Source organism: Protopterus annectens, chromosome 1.part0 (assembly GCF_019279795.1).
Source record: "Protopterus annectens isolate FY-2018-M chromosome 1.part0, PAN1.0, whole genome shotgun sequence".
Classification (NCBI taxonomy): domain Eukaryota; kingdom Metazoa; phylum Chordata; order Ceratodontiformes; family Protopteridae; genus Protopterus; species Protopterus annectens.
Window position 1 is genome coordinate 17,406,715 of NC_056725.1, and position 18,953 is coordinate 17,425,667.

The 18,953-nt window shown below is 41.2% G+C and overlaps 1 protein-coding gene across 1 annotated transcript in view; it reads left to right on the forward strand.

Moving 5' to 3' along the window:
• The window catches only part of KPTN (kaptin, actin binding protein), a 1,335,927-nt gene that overhangs the window by 1,207,584 nt on the left and 109,390 nt on the right, over positions 1 to 18,953 (forward strand). The window contains exon 8 of the mRNA XM_044079008.1: positions 18,338 to 18,473. Within this exon, the coding sequence (XP_043934943.1) occupies positions 18,338 to 18,473 (136 nt within the window). The remainder of the gene's footprint in view (positions 1 to 18,337; positions 18,474 to 18,953) is intronic.

Sequence of the window (18,953 nt, forward strand, 5' to 3'; positions counted from 1 at the left end):
GAGGTACAAGATTCCCTGTTAATCTTCATTTATAAGCTGTTAACACAAAGATCAAATTTATCTACATGTTAATATTGTACTCTTTTTAGAGAATTTAGAAACACCAACGATTCTGTCTGAACTGTACATCTTCCAGATTAGAAGCGAGAGTATCCAGCTAATCTGATGTCATTTTCATTCATTCCTCAACTGATGGGTTCAGATCCAAAATCATCGGATCCTAGAACTCTTGAGCTCCTCACTTTACCCATAGTGCCCTGCCAGCCTAACGTATCAGATGCAGATTCCTAGCTTTTGAGCGATTTTGGTATAATCTTCGGATTTTTTCTTCTAACTGGTATCTTTGAGTGACAAAAACTTTAATATTTTTTCTCTTCCTCCCTCCCACAATTTACTGTTTATAACATCCTTCCTTAACTTTTTTACTACTAAGTTACTGTTTTCAGTACTTCTTTAATTAACGTTGCTGGCATTCTTTTGTACTCTTTTGAGTACTTACCATTGCTAAGTTTCTCCTTTTTCTCTCTTTCCCTCTAAAAAATAAAATAAAATTTGTTTCTGTGTTATAGATAAGTGTGATTCTATTGCTTCTCAGCCTTTTAGTTAAGAACTTTTTCTATATGCCTTTTGTTAGTAGTGCTTATGAGATGTCGGAAAAACCCTCTGTGTTTAGAGTATTTCCTGCAGGCATAAGATCCCCAATTCTGATGCCCACAGGGAACATGTTTTATTATTTGCTTTCAGCCCACCTTGAGATAGACTGTGATATTTGTTCTGGTTTTAATTCTGGGGCCTTAATTTGACTGTACGAACAAGAGGATTCTGTGTGTCTCTTGCCCTCCAGATCTTCCTTCACAGTGGCTGAAGCTCAGACACCTTCTTAGAAGTCAGAAAACGCAAACGTTGATTCTCAAATAAGGACAAGGAGCCCCAGAAAAGGTCTCCTGATTTTTCCTCAAATTCAACTTCAACTTCCTCAACTGAGCCTCCTGTCAAGATCCTAAAAAAGTAGGATCTGTAGGGCTCAGAGCCAACAGCTTGAAGTTCAAGATCTCCATGGATCTGTACCCCTCCACTTCCATCTGATCCTATTACATCCAGCCCTCCCCTCTCTATTCCTAGAGGAATCACCTCAAAGGCATTCTAGTCCTCCTTCCACTATGTTTGTTCTTCAGCTCTGATGGTTCCCCTGAGATGACCAGCACTGAATGTTTCAGAGCAGAAGCATTATCACTGGATCCATGGGCTTGGAGTTGACTGCGATGCTTTTGGAACCTTTTCTTCCCCTCAGAGCCTCAGCACTGGATAACTGTGTTCCAACTTCCTCCTTGAATGGAGTGCTGATGGGGTTGCAGGAGTCGATGATCTGAAAGATTTCAGCCTTTGATCTGTAGGCTTCATTTCTCTTAGGTATTCTGCTTTCGACGTCATGGAGATGGTTTTTTGTATCCCTAGAGAACAGACAACAACCATGCCCCCAATCAGATCAGACAATCCTACCTCATAATACTCTGTGCCTTGAGTCTCGATCATCTCTTTCACTGGGATAGCCAACCCAAGCCAGCCTCCAGCCAGCCCATCAAGGCATTATCTCTTCCAATATTTCCTCAAAATACCTCACTGAAGAAGTTCTTCACAAGAGGATATGCCAAACGAGGCACCTAGATTTCCCCCAAGGTGTCTGTCATAGAGGACACTGATTTTGATGAGGGGGAGAGGTCCCCCAGATCACCACCTGATCATGTCTCCTCTTTGGAGACATCCTGGACTTCCTGAAACAAAGAGGTGGTTGGTCTTCTGATGGCCCCTCATAAGAGAAACTGTTATTCCTGGAGGCTTTTTGGTCTGGCCCATGTACTTCTTGGGTGACCCCCCCAGCCGATGAACTGGTTGACTTAGTCTTTCAGCAGTTTTGGAAGAAGCTGAACACTGTTGAGCAGATACCTAAAGACCTGATTCTTACCCCCCTTAAATACCTTGCACAGAGGAGCAAGGGAGTTCCCATTGATGCCATGATTATTGCCGCTTCTACAAGAAAGGAACTTTCAGAGCAAAGTTCCTCTGTCCATCCCCCTAACAGGAAGTCTTGAACATTGGACAGATTTGGGAAGCGTGTTTATGCTTCAGGGACATTTGCTCTTAGGTAGCTGAATTATTTGGCACATTTTACAAGACTACAAAGGGATTGATCAAGAAGTTTACCAAGTCCCCAAGGTTAAGGGCACACACTCCAGGTTTGAACAAGAGGGAAAGATCCTATTTGCTGTGGGTGTACATTTTTCTACACCTCAAAGGCCTTTCTTTAGGAACCAATGAGGTGGCAGAAAGATGTGGTTTAAGACATTACAGGGTCCTGTTCAGGATTCACGTAGAGATAGTTCCCCTAGGGGCAGAGGGGGGAACTCGAATGGAAGATGCCAGTCTTGTGACAGAGGTGGTCCGCAGAACCAGCGATCTAGAGTTTCTTTTTCATATAGGCCCTATCAGCTCCCCTGAAAGGAGGCCAGAATGTCCCTCTCTGGAAGCAGTCAGAGGTCATTTATCCCTGCACTGGTGAGATTGGTAAGCTGTCACAAAAAATTTGACTTTTTTTTTCAGAAAACCTTGGGGGGGAACAGGAGTTCACCTGCACAGTCTTGGTGAGGGCAGGGGCCAGTCCTTTCGTAAACAGGCCCAATGACCTACCTTTTCAGCTGCCAGAGCCTTCTTGTCTGGCAGCGCCTTTGGGAGGAAGGTTGGCACTCTTCAAAGGAAATTGGAGTTTAATTACCCAGGACAGATGGGTATTGGATATCATACACCAAGGTTACAAGTTTTATTTCCATACCTTGCCTCCTTTCAAAGGCATGCCAGACGTTCCTCCTCAGCAAAGAATAGAGGCTCACAAACAAATTTCTCTGCTGCTTCAAATAGGGGCCATACAGCCGGTCCCTCTGCCAGAAGTGGGCCTAGGATTTTATTCTCGCCTGTTCCTAGTACCAAAGAAGGGGAACACGTGGAGACCAATTTTGGATTTATCTATCCTCAACACTTATCTGGACATTCCCAAGTTCAAAATGTTGACGTTACAACAGCTTTTACCTCTGCTGGGCAAAGATCACTGGATGGTGACTCTGGATCTCAAGGAGGCTTACCTTCATGTTCCTATCAGGCTAAGTTGCAGGAAGTATCTGCGTTTTCGAGCTGGGACTTCTCATTATCAGTTCTCTGCATTGCCCTTTGGCTTATCTACTGCACCCAGAGTGTTCACGAAGGTTCTGGCTCCAGTGATAGCTTTCTTCAGGCTAAAAGGAATACAAATCTATCCTTATTTGGACGATTGCCTGATTCTGGCCCAAGGAAAGGACGAACTTCTTCATCATCTGCAATATGTGATAGCAGTGCTAAGATGCCTGGGGTATTCTGTGAGCGAAATAAAGTCCAGTCTAGTACCCTCTCAGGATATGTGCTTTCTGGGTGTGAGACTGAATACAGCATCCCAGATGGCCTTTTTGACCCCGGACAAACAAAATAATCTTTCCCTTTACTTCCATCAATTGTCTCATCAGTCCAGGCTGACTGCAAGGACAGTCCTTCAAGCCTTGGGGTTCATGGCATCTTGTATTCTGGTGCTTCCCAATGCCAAACTGCATATGAGGAAGCTACAATGGTATCTCAAGAATGTATGGACACAGCACTGCCAAGATTTGGACACTGTCATTCAGATAATACCTTGCATTCAAAAGGAATTTTTGTGGTGGGCTCAGGAATGTCACCTAAACAAGGGACTCTCTGTGACCCGGCCAGAGGCGAGTCAGATTCTAACGACAGATGCCTCAGACAAAGCTTGGGGAGCTCATCTAAATGGAAAGTGGATACAAGACACGTGGCCTGCCAGACTACAACATCTACATATCAACTTGAAGGAGATGTTAGCAGTCCAATTTACATTAATAGCTTTCAAGGATTTACTTCTTCCAGGGCAGGTGTTGGTTCTAACAGACAACACAACTGTCATGTGGTACATCAACAAGCAAGGGGGAACACATTCTTATCCTCTATGCAGACAAGCAATGATTTTGTGGGAGACTGCTCTCAGTTTACAGCTAAGTCTTCAGGCAAGGTTTCTGCCGGGAGCACAGAACTCCTTAGCAGATGTGTTGAGCAGACGAATTATGGATCCCCACGAGTGGAAATTGGATCCTCATGTGTTTCAGAAATTGACAGTGTCATGGGGAACTCCAGACATAGATCTGTTCGCTTCTCCACTAAACTACCAGCTGCCAAAGTTTTGCACAAAAAGGTTTCATCCCACAGCTTGGAAAGTGGATGCTCTTTCTTTCAATTGGAGCAATCTTCATGTGTATGCCTTTCCACCTCTGCCTCTCCTCCCAAAGGTACTTCTAAAGGCCAGACAGGACAAACCAAAGATGATTTTAATAGCTCCAGATTGGCCTCGACAGCACTGGTACCCATTACTGAGAAGTCTGTGCAGGAGCCTCCATGGCCTTTGCCTTGATTCCACACCTGCTGTCTCAGGAGAACAGTCATTTACTCAATGTCAAACTTCACTCTCTTCACCTAACAGCCTGGCATATTCTGTTTTGAACCCTGGAGGGTCTCAGCTTCCACAGCAAGTTTTGAATGTTATTTTGGAGGCCAGAAGGCCTAGTACAAGGAAAGTGTACGCAGACAAATGGAAGAGATTTTTGTTTTGGAGTGCAGCAAAGGAATTTGATGTTTCTAAGCCTAATTTAAGTGTGGCTCTTCAATATCTGGCTGAGTTACTGGACAAAGGTTTGTCCTTCTCTTCTATTAAGATTCATGCTGCAGCAATTTCTGCTCACTATGACTGTGATCCACCATTGTTTTCTCATCCTTTGTTTAAGCAATTCCTTAGAGGGCAAAGAATATAAGACCCCCACGTAGAGCTCCTACTCCTGCTTGGGATCTCAATTTTGTGTTGGAGAAACTCACTCTACAACCTTTTGAGCCTGCAGCTTCTGCTGAGTTGAAATATTTATCATGGAAGACTGCTTTTTTGTTGGCCATTACCTCTGCAAGAAGGGTTTCTGAATTACAGGCCCTTATGGCGGTTGAGCCTTTCTTAATTTTCCATAAGGATAGGGTATCTTTACGTACTAATCCTTCCTTTATGCCTAAAGTGGTTTCTAGTGTGGCTTTAAACCAAACTATTCATTTGCCTACTTTTTATGCAAACCCCCAAAATAAAGGGGAGAAGATTTTGCACACTTTGGATATACACAGGCAGTTGCGATATTATTTGAGCAGAACTAAAGGGTTCAGGCAGTCTCAGCAGTTATTTGTTTCATTTGCTTTGGGTTCTCAGGGCAAGCCTGTGTCAAAACAAACTATTTCTAAGTGGATTGGGTTTTGTATTGCTTTCTGTTATTCCCATCATGGTAAGGAGATTCCAGCTGGGATTAGGCCTCATTCCACTAGGGCTACTGCCACTTCTACAGCTTTTAAGGGGGGTGGCAACTACAGATATTTTGGAGGCAGCTACTTGGAGTTCAGTGCATACTTTCTCTAAGCATTTCCACCTTCCTCTTTACTCTAAATCTAGGGCTGGTTTTGCCACTGCAATCTTACAGGGCATTTTGGCAGCACCTAATGCTTTATAGTTTTGCCATCCTCCCTTACCTCTGCTTTGGGATTCTACCCAAGTGTAAGGACTGCAGCAATGTGAGATGAAGAACATAGTACAGTTTTGTACCTACCATAAATGTAGATGTTCAAGATCTACATTGCTGCAGTCCAACCCTCCCTCCCCCTCTGTAGTTAGAGGAGGTGGTGTGGTTTGGGTTGTGAATATTGTGGATATTGTATATATTGTACATATGATTAGTGCAAGGGTGGTTGGTTGTTTTTTGCTGTCTTTTGGTTTTGGCCTTTCTTTTTAGGGTCTTCTGACATCTGGGGCAAGAAAAGACTGAGGATATTACGTCGGTCATGCGCATTTGTACCCTGACGTTCTGATGTCAGTCTTAAGCGCCTTGACCGACGTCAGCCTAATACTTTGATATTCGGGCCGACCGAGGACAGCGGACTACCCAAGTGTAAGGACTGCAGCAATGTAGATCTTCGAACATCTACATTTATGGTAGGTACAAAACTGTACTATTCTTGGTATGTTTCTACCCAATGTGGGACTCAAACTGTGCTTCTCGTGTTTGTGAGGTGAATACTTTAGCCATTATGTCAATATCTGATTGGTAATTGTTACACTTTGATACAAAATTATATGTATTAAATATAGGCTTTAGTTTTTAGTGACGTCACTTTAAAAGTTTGAATTATTTCCTTAATGAATGCTGCAGTTTTATTGGATTTAAGCTTGTGTATAATGATTTGCAGTTTGTGTTTTAATATCTCTGATGAAGTCTTTACACAAGGATGAAAGCACTTACATCAATTAAAATTTTATATTTGTCGGCCTGGGTCTGGTTCCTTTGTGTATTTTTATATTCAGCAATCAGTTTTTTTATTGTGAATGTTTTTGGCTGCTTTTTACCATGTTACAGCTGTCTTGGTTCGCTGGAGGAGTTTGGTGGTGGTTGTGTTGCTATTCTGAGCCTAAAAAGTGTACTAAGCAAGCTTGCATGTATATATATCAAATCGGCCACATCTGCATCTAACCAGCCAATCTTCTGTCATTATTTTCATATTTTAAAATGTCTAGAACTGTTGTTTATAAAATTTGAGGTACAAGATTCCCTGTTAATCTTCATTTATAAGCTGTTAACACAAAGATCAAATTTATCTACATGTTAATATTGTACTCTTTTTAGAGAATTTAGAAACACCAACGATTCTGTCAGAACTGTACATCTTCCAGATTAGAAGCGAGAGTATCCAGCTAATCTGATGTCATTTTCATTCATTCCTCAACTGATGGGTTCAGATCCAAAATCATCGGATCCTAGAACTCTTGAGCTCCTCACTTTACCCATAGTGCCCTGCCAGCCTAACGTATCAGATGCAGATTCCTAGCTTTTGAGCGATTTTGGTATAATCTTCGGATTTTTTCTTCTAACTGGTATCTCTGAGTGACAAAAACTTTAATATTTTTTCTCTTCCTCCCTCCCACAATTTACTGTTTATAACATCCTTCCTTAACTTTTTTACTACTAAGTTACTGTTTTCAGTACTTCTTTAATTAACGTTGCTGGCATTCTTTTGTACTCTTGAGTATTTACCATTGCTAAGTTTCTCCTTTTTCTCTCTTTCCCTCTAAAAAATAAAATAAAATTTGTTTCTGTGTTATAGATAAGTGTGATTCTATTGCTTCTCAGCCTTTTAGTTAAGAACTTTTTCTATATGCCTTTTGTTAGTAGTGCTTATAAGATGTCGGAAAAACCCTCTGTGTTTAGTGTATTTCCTGCAGGCATAAGATCCCAAATTCTGATGCCCACAGGGAACATGTTTTATTATTTGCTTTCAGCCCACCTTGAGATAGACTGTGATATTTGTTCTGGTTTTAATTCTGGGGCCTTAATTTGACTGTACGAACAAGAGGATTCTGTGTGTCTCTTGCCCTCCAGATCTTCCTTCACAGTGGCTGAAGCTCAGACACCTTCTTAGAAGTCAGAAAGCATAGCGTTGATTCTCAAATAAGGACAAGGAGCCCCAGAAAAGGTCTCCTGATTTTTCCTCAAATTCATCTTCAACTTCCTCAACTGAGCCTCCTGTCAAGATCCTAAAAAAGTAGGATCTGTAGGGCTCAGAGCTAACAGCTTGAAGTTCAACATCTCCATGGATCTGTACCCCTCCACTTCCATCTGATCCTATTACATCCAGCCCTCCCCTCTCTATTCCTAGAGGAATCACCTCAAAGGCATTCTAGCCCTCCTTCCACTATGTTTGTTCTTCAGCTCTGATGGTTCCCCTGAGATGACCAGCACTGAATGTTTCAGAGCAGAAGCATTATCACTGGATCCATGGGCTTGGAGTTGACTGCGACACTTTTGGAACCTTTTCTTCCCCTCAGAGCCTCAGCACTGGATAAATGTGTTCCAACTTCCTCCTTGAATGGAGTGCTGATGGGGTTGCAGGAGTCGATGATCTGAAAGATTTCAGCCTTTGATCTGTAGGCTTCATTTCTCTTAGGTATTCTGCTTTCGACGTCATGGAGATGGTTTTCTGTATCCCTAGAGAACAGACAACAACCCTGCCCCCAATCAGATCAGACAATCCTACCTCATAATACTCTGTGCCTTGAGTCTCGATCATCTCTTTCACTGGGATAGCCAACCCAAGCCAGCCTCCAGCCAGCCCATCAAGGCATTATCTCTTCCAATATTTCCTCAAAATACCTCACTGAAGAAGTTCTTTACAAGAGGATATGCCAAACGAGGCACCTAGATTTCCCCCAAGGTGTCTGTCATAGAGGACACTGATTTTGATGAGGGGGAGAGGTCCCCCAGATCACCACCTGATCATGTCTCCTCTTTGGAGACATCCTGGACTTCCTGAAACAAAGAGGTGGTTGGTCTTCTGATGGCCCCTCATAAGAGAAACTGTTATTCCTGGAGGCTTTTTGGTCTGGCCCATGTACTTCTTGGGTGACCCCCCCAGCCGATGAACTGGTTGACTTAGTCTTTCAGCAGTTTTGGAAGAAGCTGAACACTGTTGAGCAGATACCTAAAGACCTGATTCTTACCCCCCTTAAATACCTTGCACAGAGGAGCAAGGGAGTTCCCATTGATGCCATGATTATTGCCGCTTCTACAAGAAAGGAACTTTCAGAGCAAAGTTCCTCTGTCCATCCCCCTAACAGGAAGTCTTGAACATTGGACAGATTTGGGAAGCGTGTTTATGCTTCAGGGACATTTGCTCTTAGGTAGCTGAATTATTTGGCACATTTTACAAGACTACAAAGGGATTGATCAAGAAGTTTACCAAGTCCCCAAGGTTAAGGGCACACACTCCAGGTTTGAACAAGAGGGAAAGATCCTATTTGCTGTGGGTGTACATTTTTCTACACCTCAAAGGCCTTTCTTTAGGAACCAATGAGGTGGCAGAAAGATGTGGTTTAGGACATTACAGGGTCCTGTTCAGGATTCACGTAGAGATAGTTCCCCTAGGGGCAGAGGGGGGAACTCGCATGGAAGATGCCAGTCTTGTGACAGAGGTGGTCCGCAGAACCAGCGATCTAGAGTTTCTTTTTCATATAGGCCCTATCAGCTCCCCTGAAAGGAGGCCAGAATGTCCCTCTCTGGAAGCAGTCAGAGGTCATTTATCCCTGCACTGGTGAGATTGGTAAGCTGTCACAAAAAATTTGATTTGTGGGTGCAGAGGATTATATCCAGAGGTCATACCAAACCATTTTCCTTGGCCCCTCCCACAGTTCTGAAGAAAATCCCTGATGTTCCACTGAGTTGGAGGGAAGCAGCATCTCTAGAAATAAAAAAGCTGGTAGGAAAGTAAGTCATCCAAGAGGTCCCCCCAGACCAGAGAGGATCCAGACGTTACTCAAGATTCTTCTTAGTGCCAAAGAAGACCGGGGATTTGAGACCAATTTCGGTTCTCAGCAAGTTAAATCTGTTGTTCAGTATACAAAGTTTCAGATGGTCATGGTTCAGTCCATTTTGCCTTTGCTTTAGAAAGACGATTGGATGTGCTCGATAGATCTTCAGGATGCTTACTATCACAAAAAAATGAACAGATGCTACAAGAGATACCTATGCTTCAGGCTGGGAGCCAGTCCTTACCAATTCAGAGCACTGCCCTTTGGTCTCACCAAAGCCCCCAGGCTGTTCACCAGATGAATGGCAGTGGTAGAAGCTCACTTGAGACTGCTGGGATTATGGGTGTTTCTTTATCTAGACAACTGGCTCCTTACTGCCCCAGCCAGGCATCAACTAATACAGGTAAGGGACTACTTGCTCCATTTGTGTTCTCATCTGGGAATAACAGTCAATTACAACAAATCTCAACTCACCCCAACACAGAGTCTGGAGTTTATAGGGGCACGTTTAAACACAGTCAGTCAGATAACGTCTCCTCCCTCTACTCAGATAAACACTCTACAATCCCAAGTAAAGAAAGTGATTTAGAATTCATCTCTTCCAGCCCATCTAATCCTACAGGCTTTGGGTCACATGGCAGCAGCTATCACCCTTGTTCCATTGGTCAGGTTCCATACGAGTGTCCTTCAATGGACTCCCATCAACTCAGTGGTCCTTTCTCCAACATCCATTATCCATGCTAATCAGGATCACTCAAGCATGCAAAAGGTAACTTCTATGGTGAATTCATTCAAACCAGCTACACAAAGGCTGTCCATTTGTTCTTCCCCTTCCCAAGGCCATGGAGACAGCGGATGCTTCCCAGCTCGGGTGGGGGGAACCCCTGAAGAGGCTAAGATGTAAATCAGTGCCCTGGAGATTAGGGTTGTCCTCCTAGTATTGCAGGCTATTCAAGACAATTGTGATTCAAATGGACAATTTGTCTGTAGTCTGGTATATCAATAAACAAGGGGGAAACAGATATTGCCCCAATTCATAGGTTAGTACTAGGCTAACTGCCCTTATGGGCCATTTTAAGCCTAGCCAATTACCCGTGTCAGAATCAAACCCTGCACCTTGTATTTCTAAGGTAAGCACCTTAACCACTATGCCAACCTCCCACTCTTTGTCGAGAAGTTATGAGAGTTTGACAGTGGGCAGTCTCTTCCAATCACTTTCTAATAACAATGCACATCCTGGGGAAATCCAACATAATTGCAGACAAACTAAGCAGGTCCATTATGATGCCTAATGAGTGGTCTGTCAATGTCAACGTGACTGAGAAAATTTTCCATCAGTGGGGACAGCCATGCTGTTATCTATTTACCTGTCCCCTCAACAAGTGTGACAGGTTCTTTGCCCTGATCCCCTCATCGAGGGTGTCACTGAGAGATGCTCCAGTTAATCATTGGCCCTCAGAGCTCCTATATGCTTTTCCAAATTTCTTCAGAAAGCAATTTGGTTGAAGAGCACAGTTATCCTCATTTGCCCCCCATTTGGCCTCATCAGATTTGGTTACCATTCCTCTGGCCTCATCTTCTACATATGCCATGGGTTCTGGCTCCAACTCCAGACCTCCTGTCTCACCTGACAGACATGGCTCATCCAGACATAACAGGCCTCAAACTGACAACATAGTTTCTCCAGTTTGGCTAATTGCTAGACAGCCCGGGCTGTCTTCCCCGAGTCATCATATTTTGCTATCTTTCCATAAAGCTTCTATTAGAAAGACTTACAAGAGTAAATGGAAAAGATTTGTCTTTTGGGCCCTTGGCAAGGATCTGGAACCCCTTTTTTTAGCACCTTTACCAACAGTCCTCAAATTTTTGGCTTCAGTCTTTAATGAAAGAGCTAGTTTTTCAACTTTTACAGTTCATTTTGCCTGCCATTTCTAATTTCCACGAGTGAAAATAAGTCTACATTAGCCTCTTTTTTATAAATAATGTGTAACCTGTTTTTATAAATAATGTTAGCCTTTTTCTATGAATATCTAGTACTGAATATTAATTATTCATGATGTCTTTTATAACTGGTTGATTTAATGTAATAGATGAGCTTTCATTGTATAATAGTTCTTATGTTGATTTTAAATGGTCTGATGAAGCACCTTGGAATGGGTGCAATGTCAACGTGACTGAGAAAATTTTCCATCAGTGGGGACAGCCATGCTGTTATCTATTTACCTGTCCCCTCAAAAAGTGTGACAGGTTCTTTGCCCTGATCCCCTCATTTCTACATGCTACATTTTACATTTATTTGCTGATATGTGAAGCTTTTCATTTTGCCTTACCTCCAGGGATGATAGCTATTCAATCAGACAACATGTCAGTAGTCTGGTACATCAACAAAAGGGGGGGACCAAGCCCTACTCTCTGTGTCGAGAAGCCCTTCGAATGTGGTAATATCTTCAACCACTTTCTGATAGCAGCACACATCCTGGGGACTTCCAGTGTAATTGGGGACAAGCTGAACAGATGCATCATCCTGCCTCACGAGTGGTCTCTGAACTCCAAGAGTAGCAAAGGAGATTTTTCTTCATTGGGGCCACCCTCGCTGCAACCTGTTTGCCTCACCCCTCAATAAGTCCAGAAGCTACTTTGCCCTAATTCTCCCTCAGTGGAAGTCACCCAGAGATGCTCTTCTACACGATTGGCCCCGGGTCTGCTCTATGCCCCCCCCCCCATTCCTCTGATCCCGATATTTCTCAAGAAAGCATCTCTGTTGAGAAGCAAGGTGATTTTCATTACTCCTTATTGGCATTGACAGATATGGTTTCCCCTTCCTGTGGGATCATCTGCTTTGCCAAACATGGATTCTGGACCTAGTTCCGTATCTAGTTTCCCTTCCTCAGGGACTAGTGCATCCCAACCTTCAGACTCTCAAGCTGACAGCTTGGTTCCTCCACTTCCGTTAGTCACCAGACATAATGCTATACCATCTCCCGTATGGCATATTTTGCTGGCGTCACACAAACAATCCACTAGAACTCTGTACGTAAGCAAATGGAAGAGATTTCTATCTGGGCCAATGATAAAGGATTAGACCTTTTCAGCACCAGTAGAAAAAATTTTGGAATTTCTGACTGCTATTTTTAATAAGGGAGCCTCTGCTTCTACAGTCAGTTATTCTAGCAGCGATTTTGAATTTTCATACTGGTTTTGGCAACCAATCATTGATTTCCCACAGGTTTTCAAAGTTTTCCTAAAGGGTACTATACACTTGAACCCCCCCCCCCCCTTTAAGGATCCTCTCCCACCTTGGGATTTGACTTTAGTACTACAGTCAATTACAGCACCACCTTTTGAACCAGCAGCTACCTGTGATTTAAAATTTCTGTCTTGGAGGACATTATTTCTCGTAGCTGTCACTTCACAAGACAAGTCTCCAAATTACAAGCCTATGCTCTAAAGCTCCTTACTTAATTTTCCATAAGGACAGAGTGTAACTCAGAACAAATCCAACCTTTTTGCCTAAAGTGATTTCATATGCTAATATCAATCAGTCTGTAGACTTACCAGTATTTTTCCAAAATTATTCTAACAAAGAAGAGTACTGCCTTCACCTTCTGGATGTACATAGGCAGTTGCAATTCTATTTACATAGAATGAGACAATTTAGGCGATCTGATCATTTGTTTTTATCTTTCGCCAGTGCAACTTTGGGAAGATCAGTCTCCAAGGTAACTCTCTCCAGGTGGATGAAAGAATGTATATCATTCATATACAAAAAGTTGAATATGACACTTCCGAAACCAGTCAAGGCACATTCTATCAGCGGCGACTTCTGCAGTCTTTCATTCCAGAGCTTCGATGTCAGGCAATTGCACTGCTGCGACTTGTGCTAAGCCTCATACCTTTATTATGCATTACAAATTGGATATGGTCTCCAAGGGGAGAGCATGTTTTGGCTCTGTGGTGCTCAGGAATATCCTTTCATAAGGCCACCCAGGATACAAGGTAGCTGGGGAATCTGTCCCATTAGTTAAGAATAGGTGAAGATTGACAACATGAGATAAAGAAGTTATGTTTTACCATAAAGTTCCATTTGTGTTGATCTTCATCTATTCTTCAGTCCCTCTCGCCTTCCCCCTCCTGCAGGTTTTTGGTGAAGCAATATCCTGTCCTGGGTTTTTATTGTTTCGGGTGCCTTGGACACTACTTCTGACTTTTATTGTACTGTTCTTCTCTAGAGCCAAACTCAATCTGAGGTAATTTAGAGAGGGGAAGTGTGGGTAGACTTGCAGCTTGAGAGATTTTTTGGCTGACGCAAGCTGTGTAACGGCCAGATCGGTTCCAAGGATCGGAACCCTACCCATTAGTCAAGAATAGATGAAGATCGACAACACAGATGGAACATTATGGTAAGACATAACTTCTTTTTATACTTCACATATATTGCTATGTATCATATAACCTAAGCAATATTACATACATTATTCAATTCTTGCATTTTTTAAAACAAAAAACATCTTTATTAAACCATCACTTACTACATAGGCAATCATACATTTATATAAATGAAAACAAATCACACCAACACATAGTTGAAAGCATTTTACATCGCAATCCATACTGACACACTCCCAGTTGTAAACATTATACATCCCTTATAATCTACCCAATCTTTCTCACTCAAACATTACATAGCTCATTTAAGTCCTGCTGCCTTTTAGACCTCATTCCTCCCTTGTATATATTGTTCCCACAGTTCCCATTTTTTCCTGTGTAGTAGGACATTTGATCATAAACTGAGAGTCATTTAAAAAAGTGCAGTGTAACTGTCAGTAATCCATGGTATAAAAAAAATTACTATTTTGAGAGTAGTGTTTGGTCGGTCATGTACAGTGTCTTGGTCTGTTTGCTATATTAACAAGAAGAGTTTCTGAACGCCATGCTCTGTCTTCAGAACCTCCTTATCCAATTTTTCACAAGGACAGAGTGTCTTTGCAAACTAATCTGTCCTTTTTACCTAAGTTAGTTTCTGAGGTCATTAATCTCCCAGTTTTCTTTCCAAAATTCTCAAACAAAGGAGAGTACATGTTACACCTGTTGGATGTGCATAGACAACTCTGTTTCTACCTTCATAGAACCAAAGACTTTAGGAAATCTGACCAGTTTGTTTCCTTTTCTCCTACCAGACTAGGCAATCCAGAATGTAAAGTTACATTGGCCAAATAGCTGACTGACTGTATAACCTTTGTCTATGGTAAATTGGGTTTATCTCTACCAAAACCTCCTAGGGCACATTCCATGAGATCTATGGCGGCTTCTTCAGCCTTTTGGTCCAAAGCATCTTAAGATATTTCTGCAGCTGCAGCTTAGGCTAATCCACACACTTTTATTGCCCAGTACAAGTTGGATTTGACTTCTATGGACAGAGAGGCATTTGGCTCAGCAATGCTCAGGAATATCCTTCCTTAGAGGTCTCCAAGGGTTGTAGCAGCTGGTGACTCTGTCCCATCAGTTGAATGCATGAAAATGACATTGTATTAAAAAGTTATGTACTCCATCTGTGTTATCCATTTCCATTCTTCCTCAACTCCCCACCCACATCCATTCTCCTTTTGTGCTTCTGGAGAGATCTAAGTGTTTTATAGGAACCTCTCTTCTGTGGTTGAACTCCAGCTTCATTTTTCCTATTCTACCTCAGCCTTTTTCTGTTATTGGTTGTCCTTTTACATCTAGAGGTAGCAAACTCGATCTGAGGTATGTTACGTTGGCCTGGCATTATGGGTAAAGGGAGGGGGTCCCTATCAATTCAGTGAAAAATCAGTTCTGTGAATGGCATTTTCACTGCACTTGTGTCAAGCATGCCATTTGTTGAACTGTTCATACTGAAATTGTGGTACAGTGAGGATTGGGAAATTTATCCTTTCCTCACTGTAGTGCGATCTCTGAGTTCATGTATATAATTAGCTGGGGGTGTGGGGGCTCAACCCCCCACATAAGGAGAATTCGATGAGCAGCATTCCCGATGATTATTTGATGGTTCAGTGTAGTGATGTAGACCCAAAGGGAGGAGTTCTAGGATCTGATGATCTGGAAGAAGCGGCTGAGTCAGATCCAAGTCTCTGATCCAAACCCATAAGTTAAGGAAGAATGAAAATGGACAACACAGATGGAACGTTATGGTGATTTCCTTCTGTCCACTCTGAATACTTTTCCTGCCCGCACAATAGCTATTCCCTCTCTTCCACTACTCAGAGCAGTTTATGAAACTGATCTTTACACAGCCACATCACATTGTGGGTGTGGAGTGATACAGCAAAGCCTTAATGCTCATCTTGCCCTCACTCAGCCTACATTTTGTCTGCAGTATTTACTGTGATGAGAGGTGCTGCTTAATTACCTTTACTCTGTGTCCTGTTGCTTTCCTCTGTGTATGCAAATATAGATATTAACTACCTCCTTTCTATACTTATATTATTATTCTGTATTTTTCCATACTGTACCTAAATCTACTTATTTAGAGATTTATACAACTTCTTTTGATAGCTAATATTCTTTTAATTTGGGGGTTTTGAGTAGCAATGCATGCTTATTGTGAATCTCGTTTAAATCTGTTTCTTACATTTTGCATAATAGTGTGAATCTGTTTTTACACTCAAGTTTTATAGTTATATATAGTCTCTTGTGTACGTGTGTGTGTGTTCTGCTGCTTTTGTTGAATGGTGCTTAAGCCGACATCTCTTTGGTTGGCATCTGTTGACAAAAGTAGCAGATTGGACCTTACCTCTGAAGTGTCCAGATTTTAACAGAATGTCCAGATTTGTGCCTTTTATTTTGATTGGTTCCTTTAGTTTTATAAGAACAATATTTAAAAAGTGTGCCTATTTTTGAAACTTTGTCCTCCCATTATTTATGTTTTTATCTAGATTTCTTGCTGTAAGACTTTGAGAGGTATAGAGTAAGGATTGGACAATTCATGGAGTTGGCAGATTTGCCCTTTCCTTGAGAATTATGTTTTCTCAGAGTTAGTATATATAATTATCAGGAGGCATGGGGTGCAGTGGGGCTTGACCACCTGCAAAAAATTATTTATTCTTTCTTTTTTTTTTCCTCCAGTTTTTGTATTAGCAAAGATTCATTCTCAGTGCATGCATAGTAGTATGCCAGTGTGCATAATGTTGATCAGTTGATCATTTGGAGTCAGTAATTATTAGTGTCATTGAACTAATTTAAATATATATTTACATTCTTATACACACACGTATATATGGTGTTATCATATCTCGTCAGATGGGTACAAGATCGACATCTGTTTGGTTGATGTGCAAGAAATCAACAAGTGCCAGGTAGGAGAATACCCTCTTTCCTCGGGAACTGTGTAATGTTGTAGTTAGTGTATATAGTTAGCAGTGGGGGGGGGGCTTGCCCCCCCTGCAGAAACACTTGCTATTAGTTTAGCCTGCTCCTTGGGTAATCCTTGGAGCATGCACACAATGTGTCAACTTTCCATGATTTGACATTACTATGCTGATATATTTTGAAATAAAACATTGTGCCATTCCAAAAATTATAGATTCATATATGTACGTGTATATGCATTATACGTCAAAGATGGAGGATGGAAGTGAAGGCTGAAACTGGCTTGCCTAGCTGGGAGGAAGGAAATAATGTTTTTGTGTTTTATATATACACAGTCACTATAAAAAGTGTACACACCCCTGTTAAAATGCCAGGTTTTTGTGATATAAAAAAATGAAACCACAATAAATCATTTCAAAACTTTTCCCACCTTCAATGTGACCTATAACCTGTACAATTCAATTAAAAAACAAACAAATCAGTTAGGGGAAAAAATATAAAAAATAAAAAAACGTGCAATATGCTGGTTGCATAAGTGTGCACACCCTTAAACTAATACTTTGTTGAAGCACCTTTTGATTTGCTACTCATCTACTTTACTGGTACTGTACTGAAATTACATTTAAAGTCTGGAAATATGTATATCGACCAATGCCACATGTAGAATTAGCTGCTGAAGCCAATTGAGTTCCACGTAATATTCAAAGTAACTTGGAGGTTGTTTGCTTTTCTTATTTCTTCAGACTGATGACTTAAATATTACATATTACCTTCCTCTAATCTGCCGTCTAATAAACACCAAGGTATTTCACTGTACTTTTTACCAAACCTTAGTGCTTATAATTCCCAACACCTTCCATGCTAGTATGCTTTAATGAAGTGTGCTAAGCATTCAGCTGAGACTTCTGGGCATCTGTTGATACGTTTCAACACTTCCTTCTTGGTATTATGTTGTATCATAAATCTTAACCTTGTATAGTAGACACACATGTCTTTTATCAGCATCACTCATATTTTTAAATCAATGCACTTAAGTCTAGTTTCACTATTTTAAAATGTAAACTCATGTCAGTAAATTAGAATTAAATTCACACTGGATTTGTACAGTGCATATGTTGCCTGTGATTCTCACTTTCCCTTACTCTCACGGTCCTGTAGTCAACATTTAACATTGACAAATTCTTGTTTTAACTCTTAATTTAATATCCTTATGTAGAACTCTTGCTTAGTGATTGTAATGCAAAACATTAAATGCAGAATAGAAGAACACCATGTTTTTGTTGAAGTTATAGTTCACTTTAGCGGCATGGGTATCAAATCCTTTGTTATCCTTGCAGAAGGGACTTCACTGCCCTAGGGCGTCCCTCTGTTATAAGTTTCATTAAGTGTGTGGGAACTTTTATGCATGCATAATTGACAAGAGATTCTCAGTTTAATGTTAGTTTCATAGATTTATGGTCATTGCAAGTCTGCAAACTTCCTAAAGAGGCACTGTTTTAAACTTGTGTTCTTCTTTGATAGGAATGTGCTAAAGGATGGTCTGAACGAACAATTGATTCTTCCAGAAAGTGATCAGTATGACAGTGTACTTTGCGCTCTGGTAGTAGATGTGGACTTTGATGGAGTCAAGGAGATTCTTCTGGGAACATATGGCCAGGTATGGTCATTGCTGTGCAGTCATACTGACATTACTATAGTAAATATTTTGTTAACAAAATAGTTTCCTTAGACATCTTTAATAAATTTATTTGAAATCAGTTTTTAGCATTCTACTTCATTTATCTGTTTGTATGGAACTGTTAGGAACGTTATAGTTAAAAATTTTGGTCACATCTCTTTCTACTTGACATTCCAGCCTTAAAATGGTAAATAAAGTTTAGCAGAAGGCTACCTTAATTAACCTGTTTGCTGCAGCTGTTAAATATACTTTGCATCAGCAGTCAAAGACTCTGCTGCGGGGTGCTGACTGCAATTAGTTTGGAGCCACTCTTAACTAGATAATGAAAAAAAAATGAATAAATATATAATTCTTTTGGGTAGCTTTTCTTAATTACAGGATGAACATTGTGTAGTAGTTTGTCCTGTAGTTAGTAAATAAATAAAATAAATGAGTTGAAGTAACACTTGGCAGTGGAAC